Here is a 20661-nt window from a genome sequence, read left to right on the forward strand (position 1 = left end):
CGGAAAAGAAGTCAAAACTAGTTTGGGTGATCTGGCTTTTATTTTTAAATCTTCAGAAAAGTTATTTCTCAACACATTATGACAGATTTCATTTTTCAGGAGTGAACTCATATTGACAAAGCTCATGAGACTGACACATTTACCAGAATGACATCTTAGATGATATATAAAATAGGAGTGAATGCTCCAAGTGTTGGGACACCTACTCCTGAGACTGAAAAGACACAAGTTACATGGGCATGACCTTTTCATAAGACTCATACATTCGCTTGCTCTTGTGCTCAAGCTCTGTTTTCCCTTCTGTTACACTATACGTATTGTGCGTGTGTGAAAGACACTGCATTGTAAAACAGTAAGAGCAGAGTTCTTTTGTTTCTTTATTAGAGTTTTCTATCAATTCAAAATGTCACCCTGTCCCTTTTCCATTTAAAATTATTCTGAAGATTAAGGAAGACCATCCTTTGCAGATGTTAATCACATACTTTGTATACAAGTACAAACCACTTCATTGTACAAATGAAAGCAGTGGTTATTGTCAAGTGATGGTCATTGGCGCCAATTCAACACCAACAAGAATTCCCAATTTGCGGTGTGGTGAAGACAAAAACTTTATTCAGTGCAAAACAGCTCAATTACGGTACAACACAGCTGTGAAAACAGCACAGCTATGGAACAGCTCTGGGGCCAGGCCCCTCTCCAGCTAGACAGTTCTGCTCTGCTCTGCCGAGACATATTTCAGCCAGGGAGTCCGATTCTCCGCTCTTCTATGGACAGGGAAAGTGTGGTCTCCAGTCAGAGGGGAGCTGGCTTGTATGAACAGAAGTCCCCACCTGTGGTTGCTGAGGCGGATAAGCGCTCAGAATCCTCTTACTTTGATTGGCCCAAAGGCACTGTCTAATTGGTCAGAGCTGCGCAGCTCTGATTGGGTGGGGAAAGCCTCAATCCTACTGGTTGAAATAAAGTTCAGGACACCTCTACAATGCCTGGCTCCTAAGTGGCAGAAATACAGCAGTCAGGCAGTTTAGTGCAGAGGCAGGCAGTTCAACACAGTCTTCTCCATGAAGTGCAGTTTGCATGAGAGGACTCTGTGCAGAAATGGCTACTAGGCTGTGTTTTAAAAAAAATTTTAGCCCAGTTAGCCACCAGAAACCCCTCTTAGTGGTATCTTTTTAATCTTTTCCCTCACAGTTCACAGTATGAATCGGAACAAATTAAAATGATGTAAGAACATAATTTTATAAATATTTATTTTCTTGCTTTGAATTTATTTTTTATTCTTGTTTGCAGAGCGTTTAAGGGTTTAAAATTTCAACTTTAAAATTTTCTTAAGAATAGTTGTTGGTTTATAAAATCACTCATTTTTTTGAATGTGCTTTTATGTTAATTATTTTGAGTCAGAAAAGGGTTAATTTCTGTAAAATTTGCAAATGTTTTACAGCATAATTATTAGGTAATAACATCATTTAGGGAGGTTAAATTAGTATATTTCAAATGGTTAGTTTTTTTGAGCTGATACTAATAAAAGAGTTTCTAATTTAATTTTTTTAAATATATTTTTTAAATTATTTATTTTTAGAGGGGAGGGGTGGGAGAAAGAGAGGGAGAGAAACATCAATATGTGGTTGCCTCTCACGTGGCCCCCACTGGGGACCTGGCTTGCAACCCAGGCATGTGTCCTGACTAGGAGTTGAACTGGTGACCCTTTGATTTACAGCCTGAGCTCAATGCACTGAGCTACACCAGCCACGGCCTAATTTAATTTTATATTTTAATTCTGAAGCTCAATTGTTTTGGTTTTAAAGAAAATTATATATTTCTGTAGCAAGTAGGATTCAGATCTCATTTTCTTGTTTTACTCCTTGAGATCATTTACTCTATATTTCAGAATGCTCTTGTCTCTGATATAAATATTTACCTAAAGAAAATATAATACAAGTACTGCAAAATGAATGTCATTGGGTAAAAGAATCACATTATTCTTGTAACAATGACTTCACATTTAAATACTGCAACACTGCCTTTTTCCTCATAATATTAAAGTGAGCCACACTTGATTTGACTAGGTAATTTCATTTTCCTTTAGTGATAAAAATAAAGTTTCATAAAAATGTGTTATTTTTTCTTCTAGACAATGAAATCTAATTTTATGCACATTAATAAAAATTGAGTTTTATGTTTTAAGTTATGTTCAGGAATTCTCTTAGTAGGTAATATGTATTATTACCTACTAGTAATTCACAATTTAAATATTTTACCACTAATTGAAAATACTGATGAATTTATTCTATTTTCTCCCTTTCTGATGGATGATGTTCTTCTATAGGTCCCTATTAGCAATATTGAGAAGACCACATGCACAGAGGGAATTTTTCAGTGCTTTACTTATATCCATGTAGGTAGAAGTAACCACGAAACCATTTTCTGTATACTACAGTATGACAGCTATGTTAATAACTTTTTAAAAAGATTTTGTTTACTTATTTTTAGAGAGATAGGAAGGGAAGGAGGAAAAGAGGGAGAGAAACATTGATGTGAGAGAGAAACATCAATTGGCTGCCTCTTGTATGTTCCTGGACTGGGGACTGAATCCTCAACCCAGACGTGTGCCCTGACTGGGAATTAAACTGGCAACATTTTGCCCTGTAGGATGACACTAAACCAACTGAGCCACACTGGTCAGGGCCAGTTTTTGTGTCTATATATCTGCTCTTTATACACATGATCATAATAAAGCAGGAGCAATTTACATAATTGAAGATGTGATTGTGATTTTAAAACTGATTAATTCAAAATTATGCCATTATTTACTGTTGTATTGTATTTGTGGAGTGGCTAATAGAAGCTTTGCATAATCTTCTGAAACAAAAAAGAAACTTAATTTTCTCTGATCAGTTCAATAAATGTGACAGTCTTAGACTAATATTTAATTTTAAGTACATGAAAGCATTCACTTTTGGAAATCTTTAATTATATACATTTATATAAAGAATAAAAATATGTGTGATGAATATGTACCCTTATTTGTGTTATAAATATGCTCTTGCACAGTTGTGAATTTTTGGTAAGTCAAATCATTTTATTTTTTTTGGAAAATTGGTACTTAATATTTAAAATAATTGTGAAGGGATTGAGCCAAAAGGAAAAAGGACTCATGGACATGGACAACAGTCTGGTGATTGAGGGGGAGAGAAGGGGTATAGTGAGGGGTATAGTGGGAATAAATGGTAATGAAAAAATACATTTAAAAATTAAAAGTAAAATAAAATGGTTGTGAGGGCACACATATATTTGGAAACAAAGTGTAGGTACTATATTGCTGAGAAAGCAAGAATTACTTTAACATTCCTGCTTTTTTCAAATATAGAAGGCTTAATAAGATTGGTGTATCTTATTTATGTCTCTGTTAGTCTATATATCTATATCTATAGTTTTGATAAAAACTCATAATTGTATGTATGTGTACATATCACTAAAATATCTTATGTGCATCTCTTTCATGCTCAGATAATCTAACAACCACAGAGAGTGTAAATTTTCTTTTATGAAGCTGCTTCTGTGTTGTACAAGTAGAGTAAAAATCATGCATTATTTCAGTTTCTTTTTTTCTTTCAAGAAATTAAAAGTATTTATTGAGTACTTGCAATGGGTTATGTATGCTATATAACTTTTGGCCTTACATTAAATTTGCTTAAAAACTCTAATAGGAGTTCTTACACATTTCTTTTTTTTTCAAATTTTATTTTAATTGTTGTTCAAGTACAGTTTTCTGTCTTTTACTCCCATCCTAGCCCACCCACCCAGCCCTCCCCACCTCCCTCTCATTTCCACCCCCCCTAGTTTTTGTCCATGTGTTCTTTATACTTGTTCCTGTAAACCCTTCCCCTTCTCCCCTGAAATTCTCTCCCTTCTCCCCTCTGGTCACTGTCAACCTGTTCTCTATTTCAGTGTCTTTGGTTATATTTTGCTTGTTTGTTTTGTTGTTTAGGTTCAGGTTAAAGGTGAGATCATATGGTATTTGTCTTTCACCGCCTGGCTCATTTCACTTAGTATAATGCTTTCCAGTTCCATCCATGCTGTTACAAAGGGTAGGAGCCCCTTCTTTCTGTCTGCTGCATAGAATTCCACTGAGTAAATGTACCTCAGCGTTTCTTTTATTGTTCATGCTGTCACTTATCACAAACGTCTTACTCATAATACTCTTGTTGTGACAAATTGTTACACAAGTGACTGTTTTTCAAATCTGCCCATGGTAATCAATTTTAGTTTCTTAGTAAATTATGTCCCTAAGCCACACATTCAATTTACATTGTTTTAGAAAACATTCTATAGAATACATGTCAGCAGACCATGGTACCATGGCTTTTTACTTCATACTTTATATAGATTTATTTTTATTTTAACTCTATTTTTCTAGTTTTCCTGTGCCTGCTTATTTGGGAAGTTACATTTTCATTCATTCATTCAATGCATGCAAATGTTACTTTATTCAGTTTCAGTTATCCACTTACTCATTTTTATTCACATAAGTATTTTATTCTTTACAAAGTGCCAAGTTATGTTGATAAACAGACACTTTACTTTTACACACAAACCTTACAATTTACTTTAACAAGGTTAAATTATAAGATTTGACAGAATTACAAGATTTTGACAGAAAAAATAACACATTATCATGTGGTCACAATGATATGAATTTTAAAATTGTTCTTTTAGACAAATAAGTAACCTGGTTAGAAATGCATGTACAATAAAGAAAAGCAAAAAGACTCCAGGCGAAGTGGAGGAAAACACTCCTATAAGCACATTACATTTAAATGGGTGGTTTGTGAGATGTATCCTTTCATTGCTCAGAAACAGTAGTTCAAAATTAAATTATTCTCTCCTCTTTGAAAACATGAGATTGTCAAATATATGTGGCATCTGTGTATTTATGCTTTGTGGCCATTTCCATTAGGAGATACTTATTTACAGAAAAATAACATAATTTCAAAAGTCAGAATGTCTTAGGAAAGGCATATATGACCTACACCAACTACTCTTTGGTCATTGTCAAACATGATTCCCTCTGTTTGGAAAAAGTTTCTCCTCCTTCTTATGGACATTGCTCTGGCTTAGGTTTTTATAGATTTTAGGAGAAAATAAGGCCTATAGCTTGTATGATTTGGTGTAGGGGATGCATAGTGATGCAAAATTCTTACTAATTTTTTCAAAAAGGAAAATGTATAAATGCTTGAAGCAGGTTTACTGCACTGCTCTTTCATAGAATGTCTTAAGCTCTTTCCCAGATGACATCTTTTTTGCCACTAATCAAAGTGAATAGTCTTGCTGAAAATAAAAACAGATTTCAGTAAAAGGTTAGGATAATAGCTGTTCCTGGATATTGGCTGTAAAAATCTAAAAGCCAAGATTAAACTGGCTGGAATAATAGACTGTCAGTCTTTAAGTATCACCTAGATCAGTTTCCTCACTGACCGAATATGGAAAATGTAACTCAAAAAATTTAAATAACTTTGCTGCATTTACTGAGACAGGCCAGAACTACAACCCTTGTTTCTGAGAAAATTATTTTATTGTGCTATGTAGCAAGATGAAATGCAAGGGGAAATAAAATTTTATGTTTATATTTGTAATATTTAGTAACAGGGACAATGCTAAGCACGTTGGATATATTATCTCAAGGGGAATGGAATTGATATGCAGTAAGATTACATCTCTGTTCAATTATAAATTACCAAATTTTTGAATAAGCAGATATACAAAAATATTGTAATATGACATGTTAAGTGAAGAGTGTGTGGCTATTTTGGATATTTTATTACAATTCCAATAGGAATAGAAATATATAGCAAAGGGAAATCATGAAATAATTGCAAAATAGGCATTATATTTATATTCTGCTGAGAAATGGGAATATTTGATGATAGTTTAAGGCATTTTCTTGAGTTAAAAATATTAAAGCAAATACATAAACATAGACACAGACTTTACATGTCTTACAAATCTTAACTCAAAATGTATCACAACAAACTTAGAAATAAAATGCAAAAGTATAAAACTTCTCAAAGATAATGTAGAAGAAAACCCAGGTGACCTTGAATTTGGCACTGAGTTTTTAGATAACATCAGAAGTGTAATTCAAGAAGGAGCAAATTGATCAATTTGATTTTAGTAAAAATAAAAACTTTTGCTCTGTGCAAGAGAGAGGAGGGGGAGAGGGCTAATCAGGAATAATAGAGGGAGGGTGATCAAGGAACATGTACAAAGGATGCATAGACAAAGCCAAAGGGGGTAGGTTCGAGGGTGGGAGGTGGGGATGGCTGGAGCAAGGGGGCATTATGGGGTAAAAATGGAGAAAACTCACTTGAACAACAATAAAAAATGCTTAAAAAAAGAATGTGAAGAGAACAAAAAGACAATCAACTCCTGAGAGAAACTATTTGCAGAAGACATCTCTGGTGAAGAAATTTTATCCAAAATATGGAAAAATTCTTAAAACTCAACAATAAGAAATTGAAGAACCCAATAAAAATGGGTGAATGAGTTAAACAGAAACATACCTCTTTTGTATACCTACAAAAGTAGGTATACAACTACTTCTGGCAAATAGGCATATGAAAAGAAGCCCAGCATAAGATGTTACTACAGAATTACAAACTATGAGATACCAGTACATACCTTTTAGAATGGCCAAAACCCAAAACACTACCAATACTTTATGGGGTGAGGATATGGAGCAAGAGAACCTCATTTCACTGTGGTGAGATGGTAAAACAATACATCCACTTTTGGAAGACAGAGTTTCTTATAGAACCTAATCTCCACTGTACAATTCAGCAATTGCACTTTTTGGTCTCTACTGATTTAAAAACTTATGTGCACACAAAAAGCCTGCATGAAATATAGCCATTTTATTCTTAGTTTCAAACACTTGGAAGCAACTAAGATGTCCTTTAATAGGTGACTGAATAAACAAACTGTGTACATCTATACAATGGAATATTATTCATTGATAAAAAAAAACGAGCTATCAAGCCAAGAAAACATATGGAAAAAATTTAAATTCATATTCAAGTGAAAGAAGCCAGTCTAAAAAAGCCACTTATTATATGATTTTAACTCTATGACATTCTGGAAAAGGTAAAATTATTGAGACAGTGAGATGAGTGGCTACCAAGAGCATAGAAAAATTTTAGGGCAGTGAAACTGTTCTGTATGATAATGTAATGCTGGATATTACGCCAGATGACATTATATGTTTTGTAAAACCCATAAAACTGTACAACACAAAAAGTGATTGCTAATGTAAACTATGGGATTTAGTTATTAATAATTCATTAATTGTACAAAAAATACCATACTGATGTAAGATGTTAGTGATAGGAGAAACTGTTTTGGGGATGATGAGAGGGGGGTATATGGAAACTCTTTGTGCTCTCTGATGAATTACTCTGTAAACCTAAAACTGCTCTAAAAAATCTATTGAAAATAAAAATTATGTTATTGTGTCCATATGTAGGAACACATTAAGTTTCAATTTAGGTTTACTTATGAAAATGAAAAATCGATATATTAATCATTTTCTTAGTGGGGTTGTATGAGATTTGTCCATAAGGTATCCAGCCATGTAATATGAAAAATTTTGACATTTATTGAAGATATAAGATACAAGAAACACTGTACAATGTTTTGTACAATGAAGCCTCATAAGACAATGAAGCCTTAGTCCTCTTCAAAGTAGGCACTTTTGAGACCTCACACAGTTCTCCCAATCACCATCAGTTGTCCTGTTAAATTTTCCTGAATTTCATCCATGGTCTGAAGTCTCTTCCCTTTCAAAGGTGATTTTAGTTTTCTGAAAAGCCAGAAGTTGCAAGGCACCAAATCTGGGCTATAGGGGGTCTGAGTCACCTGGGTGATTTGATGTTTTGCCAAAAAACTCTGCACAGGACATGATTCATGTGTCAGCATGTTGTTGTGATGAAGGGGCCAATCACCAGTTGTCCGTGGCTCTGGCCTCCTGAATCATCCCAATAATTTCTGAAGAGAAATGCTCAAGCTTAATGCAAAATGTGATGCAAACTCATTGCTCTACTTGCTCATTTTGAATGCGATAGCCACTCAGTACACATGCTCACTCATTGGCATCTACCACCCCCAGTGATTAGTACAGTGAAATTGTCATTGTTCAGGCATGTACACTACAGTCCACTCACCTTGGCTGCCAGGTTCCATCAATGTTGTGCAAACCTTTAACAATAGTAGGACTTTCCCGGGGCAGACTTTGTACTATTTTCATGTATTTGAACAGCTAGATTATTGCCTCCTCTTTCACCCCAATCCTGCTGGTCACAGATGTTACTCTTTTATGTTAATGCTGGCTCAATTTTCTGGTTTTGATCTATTTCACAATTGTGAAAAAGATTCTTATGTGTACCTTTACTTCTCTTGGTAGCTTGATTAGTGTCTCTTGGCAGTAAACATCTTAATCTGCCTCCATCCCACCCCACGCCAGGTCTGTTACTGTGTATTAAAATAAATTCAAACACTCTGAACAGCAGGAATAGTAAAATGAGTATCATAACACACACTGTATAGATTTAATGATTCTTAACCTTTTGCCATATTTGCCTTCTCTGTTTTTCTTAATTTTTAAAAAAGTAAATTATAAATACATTACTTTATAATTGTAAATATATTAGTATGTATCTTTAAAAAATAACAATTTCTTACATCATCCAAATACAAGGGTGAACAAAAATAGGTTTATAGTTGTGAGTATGGGAAACACAGATTTTATTCTTGTATCGTTGCTTATTTATTTATTATTTGCTATTATTAACCTGTTTTTGCCCACTCCGTATAATCACACTAACCAAGGTAATGGTAATTTTTCTCAGTACTTCTAATATCTAGTTCATATTCGTGTTTCCCAAATCGTCTCTTGCATCTGTTGTCTTTCTGATCCGGAACAGATCAAAGAACCACGCTTCTCAATGTGCTGTCTGGACCTAACTCTAATCCCAAAACTCTGTGAATTCCGGTAGTTTCTAGGGGTCAGGTCCAATTGGGTAATGAAGCGGAAACGTTTCAAAAATTACTTTCTTTGGTCTCAAGATTTCATGGGAACTGTAGTCTTGAATGTGTAGACCAACCGCTCAGCCTCTGAGAACGGGGTCACTCTGCGCATGTGCACGTCGATCCTGCCCGACCCTCCGCCCTCCGGGGCCTGAAAGAGACTCGCGGTCCTTACGGTCTGTGTGGAAGCAGAGGCTGTGAACCCGGGGTGAGAGCACTGGGTCCTTGTAGGTCCTTGCAGGTCACGTAGGCGCGTGTCTGGGGAGCGGGAGCGGGCAGTCCTCTTTCCTGGCGGCTGGTGCTGCGAAGTTCCCCACGTCGGCTCCCGCGGCTCAGGTGGGGCTGAGTCCTATTTAGGAAAACGTTTTCCGTGAGGCCCGGTGTGGGGACTGCGGGCGACTAGAGGGGAATGCACCTTTGTGACGCTCACGGTGAACTTAAGGCTACTAATAGTACGTGCAGTTTTTCTGAGAATTAAAAAAGGTGTCATCTGCAAAAGATTTTGTTAAATGTTTGTGTTAATCACTGTGTAAGCTACTATCAAAAGACACTTTGTTCCCTTTGTTTATTTCATTTAACCAACAAGCCTACTTGTCGGTATAAACAGGCCACTTTAAAAAGTGAAAGAACTTTCATGGGGGCGGACTAATACATTCGGGCTCACAAGCTGGTCTTAGATGAGAGGGGTAGGACTCAAATACAGATTTTACTCCCTATCTCTTGCTCTTCCTAATAATTATCCCGGCCCCAAACACAGGGTTGCAACCTTTGGCGCACTCAGCAAAGGGGGCTGTCCCCAAATTCCCAGAGTTATGATAGTGAAGTGAATGAGGACAGAATCTCACCATTTAGCAAGATTATGTGGGACTTGCAGGTTTTCTCCAGAGTCTCTGGGTCAGACTGAGGTTCTTGTGCCTTCCTGCACTATCCAGGCTGTCTCCATGCTCAAAGGCCTAGTCTGATCATCTAATGCAGTGCTGGCCGATAGAAAGATAATGCAAATAGAATATAAAAATAAAATTAAAAAATTTTCAGTAGTAACAGTAAAAAGAAAAGGAGGTAAATTTAATTAATTAATTAATTTTTAATTGTTGTTCAAATACAGTTTTCTGCCTTTTATGCCCATCCCAGCCCACCCCCAGCCCTCCCCACCTCCCTCCTGTTTCCACCCCCTCCCTTGCCCCCCACCCTTGTTTTTGTCCATGTGTCCTTTATACTTGTTCCTGCAAACCCTTCCCCTTTTCCCCTGAAATTCCTTCCCCTCTCCCTTCTGGTCATTGTCAATCCATTCTCAATTTCAGTGTCTTTCGTTATATTTTGCTTGCTTGTTTGTTTTGTTGATTAAGTACCTGTTAAGGGTGAGATCATATGGTATTTGTCTTTCGCTGCCTGCCTTATTTTGCTTAGCATAATCTTTTCCAGTTCCATCTATGCTGTTGCGAAGGGTAGGACCTCCTTCTTTCTTTCTGAGGCATAGAATTCCATTGTGTAAATGTACCGTAGTTTTTTATCCATTCATTTACTGATGGCACCTAGGTTGCTTCCAGCACTTGGCTATTGTAAATTGTGCTGCTATGATCATTGGGGTGCATAGGTTCTTTTGGATTGGTGTTTCAGCATTATTAGGATATAAACCTAGAAGTGGAATTGCTGGGTCAAAATGCAGATCCATTTTTAGTTTTCTTAGAAAATTCCATAATGGTTTGAGCGGACCCCAGCTTGTGGGGTCCGCCACATTGTGGATGAGATGTGCGGCAGTCACATGGATTACTGAGTCCTGTGGAGGAAATGGGCGAGCATGGCTCTTCTCTCAAGGGGAGAAAAAACTGCAGCCCTTGCCATGACCGGCCTTTATTGGGTTTCTCAGCACATTACGTGAGGGTCCTCATTTACTATGCACAGGTTTGCTTTAGGTGGTTACCTTTTACAGAAAGCAAAGAAGCCAATGCCACCAATCACATCACAGAAGATGGATATTTGCAAATGAAAAGGGAAAAGTAGTTGAACTGGTTACACTCATCCTTGGAAGGTTTAGCATAGATTTTAGGAAGTTACTTTGCAGTAAATGTTTTTCTGCCTCAATTCAGGGTGAGGGAGTGTAGCAAAAGCAAGTTTCAAAGTGGCCTAGGTACATTGTAGGCTTGATTCCCCACGGGAGAACCTCTCCGTGGGCGTGGGTCCTGTACATCAGACCTTGCTTTCCACTAGGAGCTGGGCCCATGCCACCCAGAATGGTCTCCTACAGTGGTTGTGCCAGTCTGCAATCCCACCAACAGTGTCACTAGGGTTCCCTTTTCTCCACACCCTCTCCAACACTTGTTGTTTGTTGATTTGTTTACAATGGCCATTCTGACAGGTGTGAAGTGGTATCTCATTGTGGTTTTATTTTGCATTTCTCTGATAGCTATCGATGCTGAGCATCTTTTCACATGTCTCTGGACCCTCTGTATGTCTTCCTTGGAAAAGTGTCTGTTCAAGTCCTTTGCCCATTTTTAATTGTCTTTTTAGAAAGGAGTTGTGTGAGTTTTTTGTATGTTTTGGATATTAAGCCCTGGTCTGAGGTATCATTGGCAAATATGTTTTCCCATACAGTTGTTTCTCTTTTCATGTTAATACTGTTTTCTTTAGCCACGCAGAAGCTTTTTATTTTAATGAGATCCCATTTGTTTATTCTTTCCTTGGTGTCCCTTGCTCTAGGGGACATATCAGTGAAAATATTGCTGCATAGAATATCTGAGATTTTCCTGCCAATGTTCTCCTCTAGGGCTTTAATGGTGTCACAACTTATATTTAAATCTTTTTTTTTCTTTTTTCTTTCTTTCTTTCTTTCTTTCTTTCTTTATTTATTTTTATTGATTATGCCATTACATTTGCTCTATTCCCCCCTCCCTTCCCCTCCACCCTGCATACCCCTCCCCCACCATTTCCCCCTTTAGTTCATGAACATGTGTCTCAAATTCTTTAGATTCTGTATTTCCCCTACTATTCTTACCCTCCCCCTATCTATTTTCTATCTACTGTCTATGCTACTTATTTTCTGTACCTTCTCCCCCCTTCCCCTCCTCCCACTCCCCTGTTGCTAACCCTCCATGAGATCTTCATTTCTATGGTTCTGCTCCTGATCTAGCTATCCTCTTAGTTTGCTTTTGTTTTAGGTGTGGTTCTTAATAACTGTGAGTTTGCTGTCCTTTCACTGTTCATCTTTTTTATCTTTTTTTTCTTAGGTAAGTCCCTTTAACATTTCATATAGTAAGGGCTTGGTGATGATGAACTCCTTGAATTTGATCTTATCTGAGAAGCACTTTATCTGTCCTTCCATTCTAAATGAAAGTTTTGCTGGATAGAGCAATCTTGGTTGTAGATCTTTGGTTTTCATGACTTGGAATACCTCTGTCCAGCCCCTTCTTGCCTGTAAGGTCTCTTTTGAGAAATCAGCTGACAGTCTGATGGGAACTCCTTTGTAGGTGACTGTCCCCTTTGCTCTTGCTGCTTCTAGGATTCTCTCCTTCATTTTAATCTTGGCTAATGTAATTATGATGTGCCTTGGTGTGTTCCTTCTTGAGTCCAACTTCTTTGGGACTCTCTGAGCTTCCTGGATTTCTCGGAAGTCTATTTCCTTTGCCATCTTGGGGAAATTCTCCTTTATTATTTGTTCAAATAATTTTTCAACTGGTGGTTGTGCCTTTCCCCCCTTCTGGTACCCCTATAATTCGGATGTTGGAACGTTTAAAGATGTCCTGGAGGTTCCTAAGCTTCTCCTCATTTTTCTGAATTCTTATTTCTTCATTCCTTTCTGTTTGATCATTTTTTTCTTCCGTCTGGACCTCTCCCTTGATTTGAGTCCCAATTTTCTTTCCATTACTATTGGTATCTTTTGTATCAGCATTCATTTCAATTAATTTAGCTTCCATATGTTTCTCTAATTTGTGACTAAAATCCACCAGTTCTGTAAGGATCTTTATAACCAGTGTTTTGAACTGTGCATCTGAAAGACTGGCTATTTCTTCATCACTTAGGTCTATCGGTTCTGGGGCTCTGAGTTGTCCTAGAGCCATTTTTGGTCTATTCGTGCTGTTAAGTGAGCGGAGCGAAGCCTTAGTTGTTTACCAGGACGGGGCGACCCAGGTTGCTGGTTTGTGACGCTGTGTGTGGGGGCGGGGTCAGAGAGGGAGCAATGGCGTTCCTCTCCGCTAGCCCAGCGCATCCAGTCACTCACTCGCCTCGGGCTTGCTTATCCGATCCTAATTGTGCGAGCCTGCTGCACCGCGCGGGTTTCCCTTCTCACTGGTTTCTCCGCACGTAAATGCGCACGACCGACTGACCCACCGCACCTCTTCCCTGTGCGCTCCGGCAGCCAGCTCGCTGGCAATCAGCGCCCTCGGTTGCCTGCATGCACCGCGCACCGCCCCGGGAATTTTTTCTTGCTAACCTGCTCCGCTGCTGGCCTCGCTCCTCGTACCGGTCCAGCTGAGTATCTAGTTGTCCTTTGGACTCCGTATTGTCGATTTTCCGTGTGGCTTGGTTGTGACTGCTGTTAAAAATAGTTGTTCTTAGATTTGGTTGTGCACAGAGGTGAGGTGGATCCTCCACCTACTTCTCCATCTTGGTGGAAGTCATATTTAAATCTTTTATCCACCTTGAATTTATTTTGGTGTATGGTGTAAGTTGGTGCTTGAGTTTCATTTTTTTGCATGTAGCTGTCCAGTTCTCCCAACATCATTTGTTGAAGAGCCTATTTTTACTCCATTTTATGTTGCTGCCCCCTTTGCCATATATTAATTGACTGTAGAGACTTGGGTTTACTTCTGGGCTCTCTGTTCTGTTCCACTGGTCCGTGTGCCTGTTTTTATGCCAGTACCAAGCTGTTCTGACTACAGTGGCCTTGTAATACAGTTTGGTACCAGGTATTGTGATCCCTCCTACTTTGTTCTTCTTTCTCAAACTTGAAGCAGCTATTTGGGGTCATTTATGATTCCATATAAATTTTTGAAGTGTTTGTTCTATGTCTGTGAAGTATGCCATTGGTACTTTAGTAGATATTGCATTTAATCTGTAAATTGCTTTGGGTAGTATGGACATTTTGATGATGTACTTCTTCTGATCCTTGAACATGGTATATGTTTCCATTTGTTTGTATGTCTTCCTTGATTTCTTCAGTGTTGTATAGTTTTTTAAGTACAGCTCTTTTGGAGTGAAGTTAATTTTAATGATGCATTTAATTTAATACAGTAGCCGCACTTCAGGTGCAGTAGTTGCATGCAAAAGGGTCAGGTTTCTAATGTTAGATGAAAGTTTCAAATAATGTGAACTTGTTTCTCAGGCTCAGGTCCCAGTCCCTCTGGAGGAAAGTAACTCTTCAAAGTCAGGAAAGAGGGAGCCCCAGGAACAATTGCCCCTGGGAAGAACCACCTTTCTGACAGACCCCTCACCAGAGCTTCAGTGCAGAGGCAGAAGTTTCTAGAAAGGAATCGATCTTGATTTGCCCCACTAAAAGAAGTTCTTAATCCCTGGGTGGCATGAGTCACACTTGGTGATGTTGCCACATCCAGAAGCCATCACAGATTGTGTGACAGTAGAAACCTGCAGAAGGGAACTTGGAGTTTAGAGGGATGGGTTACCGTTAGGCTGCACAGGAAAAGGCACTTCAGTGGATGGCTGGTGAGTACAGGTGTCTGGGGAAGGTGTAACCAGCCAGAGCTGAGAAAATTCTAAACAATGTGTTGGGTTTTTTATTCTGCCCTCCAGATTCTGAGCTGCTCTAACACCTTGTTCATCACCACATATGGCATCTAGAGTTATGCCAATGCTCCCTCTTTCCTGAACATAGGGATACCAAAATGATAGTAGAAGGGTTTTCTATATTGGACATCTTTGGAAGCCTAAAAATGCTGGGCCAAAAATGAATGATTTTTGTAGTCACCCAGGGCGAAACCAAACAGCAGCAGTGCAGTACTGTTTACTCACATGGATAAGTTCTATAAACATCTTATAAAAAGGTCTTTTTTAGAAACTACAACCAGTTAAGAACAAATATTCAAACAAATACATTTCTTACATAAAGTGTTCCATCTTTATTGCAGAGTTTTCTGTGGAAACTAACTCAAGATGTAAATACAAGAACTTGATTTAATCCAAGTAGTTTTTTGACATTAGCATTTTTTTCTTTTTTAAATATATTTTATCGATTATGTCATGACAGTTGTTCCATTACGCCCCTTAATTCCCTTCCACCCTGCACATTCCCTCCCCTCCCACATTCCCCCCCTTTAGTTCATGTCTATGTGTCATAAGTTCTTTAGCTTCTACATTTCCCACACTACTCTTGCCCTACCCCATTTTCTCCCCACCATCTATGCTACTTATTCTCTGTATCTTCTCCCCCTCTCTCCTCCTCCCACTACCCTGTTGCTAATCCTCCATGTGATCTCCATTTCTGTGGCTCTGCTCCTGATCTAGCTGTTGGTTTGGTTTGCTTTTGTTTTAGGTGTGGTTGTTAATAGCTGTCAGTTTGTTGTCCTTTCACTGTTCATATTTTTATCTTCTTTTTCTTAGATAAATCCCTTTAGTATTTCATATAAAAAGCACTTGGTGATGATGAACTCCTTGAACCTGACCTTATCTGAGAAGCACTTTATCTGCCCTTCCATTCTAAATGAAAGCTTTGCTGTATAGAGTCATCTTGGATGTAGGTCCTTGCATTTCATGACTTGGCATAGTTCTTTCCAGCCCCTTCTTGCCTGTATGGTCTCTTTTGAGAAATCAGCTGACAGTTTGATGGGAACTCCTTTGTAGGTGACTGTCCCCTTATCTCTTGCTGCTTCTAGAATTCTCTCCTTCATTTTAATCTTTGGTAATATAATTATGATGTTCCTTGGTGTGTTTTTTCTTGGGTCCACTTTTTTTAGGACTCTCCGAGCTTCCTGGAAGTCTATTTCCTTCGTCAGATTGGGGAAGTTCTCCTTTATTATTTGTTCAAATAAGTTTTCTACTTGTTGCTCTTCCTATTCCCCTCTGGTACCCCTATTCAGATGTTGGAATGTTTAAGATGTCCTGGAGGTTCCTAAGCCTCTCCTCATTTTTTTGAATTCTTCTGTCTTCATTCTTTTCTGTTTGGTTGTTTCTTTCTTCCTTTTGGTCCACTCCATTGTTTAGAGTTCCAGTTTCCTTTCCATCACTATTGGTTCCCTGTGCATTTTCCTTCATTTCACTTAGTGTAGCCTTCATTTTTTTCATCTAATTTACAACCAAAATCAACCAATTCTGTGAGCATCCTGATCACCAGTGCTTTGAACTTTGCATCTGATAGGTTGGCTCTCTCTTGGTTGCTTAAAAGTATTGGCTCTGGGCCTTTGATTTGTTCTTCTGCTTGAGCCATAAAGTTTTGGTCTGTTATGTAGTGAGGGGTGGAGCCTTCGGTGTTCACCAGGGCAGGGCAACCCAGTAGCTGGGTTGTGATGCTGTATGTGGGGGTGGGGTCAGAGAGGGAACAGTTGTGCTTGCTCTGCTCTCTCTTGGATTTCAGTCCCCTCTGCCCCTTCCTATAAGCAAATTGAGCCCTTCTGGTGCTGGTTCCTGGGTGTGTGAGCTTGTGTACATTGTAGGACCCTGTGGGTCTCCCCAGCAAACTCTCCCTTGGGGCTGGGAGTCTCTCCTGGCACCTCAACCCAGCAAGTTTTTTCAATTGGTGCTTTTAGGCTTTATTTCCTTTCTCTGGGGCCCTGGGTTGCTCGGTCTGTCTCACTGCCCACTTTTTGCCTGGCTTATCTGCTTGCCAATGTGTGACCCCGGTCAGCCAGCTGTCTTGCACGCCTCACTGGGTCTGCTCGATTCCTCCCCCTGCCCAGGTCTCCCAACCACCACTTTTCCCTGCTGCGACCCCTCTCCACCTGCCACTGACTCTGCCCCTCTTACCGATCTGGATGAATGGCTCATTATTGGGCTTCCATACAGTTCAATTTTCTGTCTGTTCTGGTTGTGTTTTTGTTTGTACATCTTTGTTGTCCTCAAATTTGGTTGTGCAAGGAGGAACAGTGTTTCCACCTACACCTCCATCTTGGCTGGAAGTCCTCGACATTAGTTTTAACAAAGGTAGAGGGTTTCACCTCTGGTGTACCTGAATTTATTTAACAAATCATCTGTTTTATTTACTTATGAAAAATTTCTTTTGTTTTAATTTGTCAGAAGGGAGCGTAAATTGTTAATTCATTGACAGAAAGCAATTTACCTTAGTGAAAATGCAAGGTTAAGCACACATGATCATATTAGAGATGCTCGTGTTCAGGTGGTGCTACCTCTGTGTGGTTCTTCCTTTTCCTTCTCAAAAATGTCAAAGGGCCATTCTTCCATAGGGAAGCCTTTTCTCCACCTGGTGTTTTGAAGTTTTTAGGCAGATGAATATAGGATGCGTAAGGCAGACCAGGTTTCTTTCTCATGACCCAATTTCTCTTTCCCCCTCCCCAGCTGGACCTTCACATTTTTTTTTCCTTTTTGTAGGAGCAGCAGAAAATGAACATAGCTCAGGTGAGTTTATTTTTTTAATAAACTTTATTTTACAATGGATTTTATAAGGGCTTAAGTGTGTTTCTGTTAACATGGAAATAGAAATAGAAATGGATCAGATACATTCAGAGAAGATACAGAAATACAAATGAATAGCAGAGTTGACATGTGGATATATGCAGATTTTCTGGTACTACAAATTTACCAAATTTATTTCTTAGGTTTCCAGTGTCTGTGTCACAGTGTCAGACAATGCTTCTTTAAAGGCTGACATGGGTGAGAAGATAAAGCAAACTAATTCATCAGAGAATTTAAAGACAATTGAAGATAAAAATAACCTTTGTTGTTTCCGAGTAGGTGATTTAGTTAAAATTTTTCCAGTAATAACCCTAAAGTAATATAGAGTGCTGCCTCTACTCATTCTTCAATGAAAGTAGAAAACTTAATGCTATATGTAAATTTAGTCACTACTATTTTTCAGAAACTCAAACACAGAGGTTAAGATATTTTGCTGATGAATCGACTAAGTATCCTTAAAATTACTCTGCATTAATATATATGTTGAGTACCTATGCATGTATGTGGCCTTCTAGATTATCAGGAATATTCCCCAGCATTTCCTTTTAAGGTTCTTTATTGACCATTGTTTGCCCCAGCTATTATCCATTACCTCAGGTAGCCACTAAGTTAAACCAATGTTTTTAAATGTTTTGACAAATGCCTCTGAGTATAGACTATTTGCACCATGTAAGCTCCAAGTCAACTATAGTTCAAATAAAGACATCCTTGTAAGTGGGGTCTTTTAGAGAACCTCTAAGTGGGCCAAATGATGACCGTTTTCTGGGAATGAGGTGGTTTTTTTTTTTTTTAATTCTAACCTGAGGACATGCTTATTGATTTTAGAGAGATGGGAAGGGAGGGAGAGCAACATCAGTGTTAGAAACATTTATTGGTTACCTCTTCTATGTGCCCTGACCAGGGACTGAATCCACAACCCAGGCATGTGCCCTGACCAGATACTGAAACTGCGACAGACATTTTCAGTTTACAGCACAATGCACCAACCAAGTGAGCCACACTGGCCACAGTATGGGAATGAGGTTTTGATGGAACTCCAACCCGCTTGTAGTTGCCAGGATGCTGGTTGCAGACTGTTGGTTGTCAAACTACATCAGAGCTGGAGAGAGAGGGATAGGAATAGGGTAAATTATACAGACACAATGTAGCTGTTTTTCCTGTATATTTCCACAGGGGGCATTTGTTAACTTGTATCATTTTTGCCAGTTTTTTCTTTGCTTTTGTGGAGGAGAGAATTTTCTGAGATCTGTGTTTTAACATTTTCACCTACATCACTTGTTAGCTTAATTTAAAAAAATCCAGCTGATTTTTATTAAATCAGATATTAAAGAAATTGGCCAAAAAATAGGGGGAAAAGCCAATTTTCTCAGTAATGTTTTAGTTTTACAAAATATAGTTAAATTTCTTTTTTTTCTAATTTATTTTTTTAATTGATTATGCTGTTACAGTTGTTCTATTCCCCCTTTATTCCCCTCCACCCTACCCCTCATCCCCACCATTACCCCCCCTTTAGTTTATGACCATGTGTCTCAAGTCCTTTAGATTCTATATTTCCCATGCTATTCTTGCCCCCCCCTATTTTCTATCTACTGTCTATGCTACTTATTTTCTGTACCTTCTACCCCCTTCTCCTCCTCCCACTCCCCTGTTGCTAACCCTCCCTGAGATCTTCATTTCTATGTTTCCACTCCTGATCTAGCTGTCCTTTTAGTTTGCTTTCGTTTTAGGTGTGGTTGTTAATAACTGTGAGTTTGTTGTCCTTTCACTGTTCATGTTTCTTTAACTTCTTTTTCTTAGATAAGTCCCTTTAACATTTCATATAATAAGGGCTTGGTGATGATGAACTCCTTGAATTTGATCTTATCTGAGAAGCACTTTATCTGTCCTTCCATTTTAAATGAAAGTTTTGCTGGATAGAGCAATCTTGGTTGTAGGTCTTTAGATTTCATGACTTGGAATACCTCTTTCCAGCCCCTTCTTGCCTGTAAGGTCTCTTTTGAGAAATCAGCTGACAGTCTGATGGGGACTCCTTTGTAGGTGACTGTCCCCTTAGCTCTTGCTGCTTCTAGGATTTTCTCCTTCATTTTAATCTTGGCTAATGTAATTACGATGTGCCTTGGTGTGTTTCTTCTTGGGTCCAACTTCTTTGGTACTCTCTGAGCTTCCTGGATTTCCTGGAAGTCTATTTCCTTTGCCAGATTGGAGAAATTCTCCTTTATTATTTGTTCAAATAATTTTTCCACTGGTGGTTGTGTCTTTCCCCCTTCTGGTACCCCTATAATTCGGATGTTGGAGCGTTTAAAGATGTCCTGGAGGTTCCTAAGACTCTCCTCATTTCTTTGAATTCTTGCTTCTTGACTCTTTTCTGTTTGGCCATTATTTGCTTTCTTCTGGTCCACTCCATTGATTTGAGTCCCAGTTTCCTTTTCATTGCTATTGGTGTCCTGTGCAATTCCATTCATTTCAATTAGTTTCGCCTTCATATATTTGTCTAATTTGTCGGTATAATCAACCAGTTCTGTGAGGATCCTGATCACCAATGTTTTAAACTGTGCGTCTGTGAATTTTGCTATTTCTTCATCGCTTAGATCTATTGGCTCTGGGGCTCTGAGATCCATCTGCGCCATTCTTGGTCTGTTCGGGCCCTTTAAGTGTGAGAAGGGGCGCCTTGGATTCCCAGGTCGCTGGGTTGTGACGCTGTATGTGGGGGTGTGGCCAGAGCGGGGAAATGGCGACCCCCTCTGCCGCTTCTCACAGCTGGGTGCGGAGGAGCAGTGCCTTAGGTGGTTCACCTGGGCTGGGCCACTCAGAGTCACTGGGTTATGACGCTGTATGTGGAGGTGGGGTCAGAGCAGGGAAATGGCGGCGCCCTCCACTGCTGCTTGCTGTGGGGACCTGCCCGCCCGGTCCAATCGCCCACTCCCTCGCCTGTCCACCCTCGCACAAATGCGCGACCTCAGTCAACACGCAGCCCTGGGCCCGGCTGTCTCCCCTGCGGTCGCTTGCCTG

The 20661-nt window shown here is 39.0% G+C and overlaps 1 protein-coding gene across 5 annotated transcripts in view; it reads left to right on the forward strand.

Moving 5' to 3' along the window:
- Nucleotides 1-9196: 9196 nt before the first annotated feature.
- Nucleotides 9197-20661, forward strand: part of ZNF658 (zinc finger protein 658) — a 30958-nt gene continuing 19493 nt past the window's right edge. For 2 of the 5 annotated variants that reach the window (XM_037128698.2, XM_053656470.1), the window contains exon 1: nucleotides 17757-17927. In XM_037128698.2, the coding sequence (XP_036984593.2) occupies nucleotides 17847-17927 (81 nt within the window). In that variant the 5' untranslated portion in view covers nucleotides 17757-17846. Of the gene's footprint in view, nucleotides 9412-17535; nucleotides 17596-17756; nucleotides 17928-20661 lie in introns of those variants that run through there. The other 3 variants (XM_037128696.2, XM_053656469.1, XM_053656471.1) reach the window with 3 other exon arrangements.

This window comes from Artibeus jamaicensis, unplaced genomic scaffold (assembly GCF_021234435.1).
Source record: "Artibeus jamaicensis isolate MK-2021 breed Jamaican fruit bat unplaced genomic scaffold, CSHL_Jam_final scaffold_1964, whole genome shotgun sequence".
NCBI classification, from domain to species: Eukaryota; Metazoa; Chordata; class Mammalia; order Chiroptera; family Phyllostomidae; genus Artibeus; species Artibeus jamaicensis.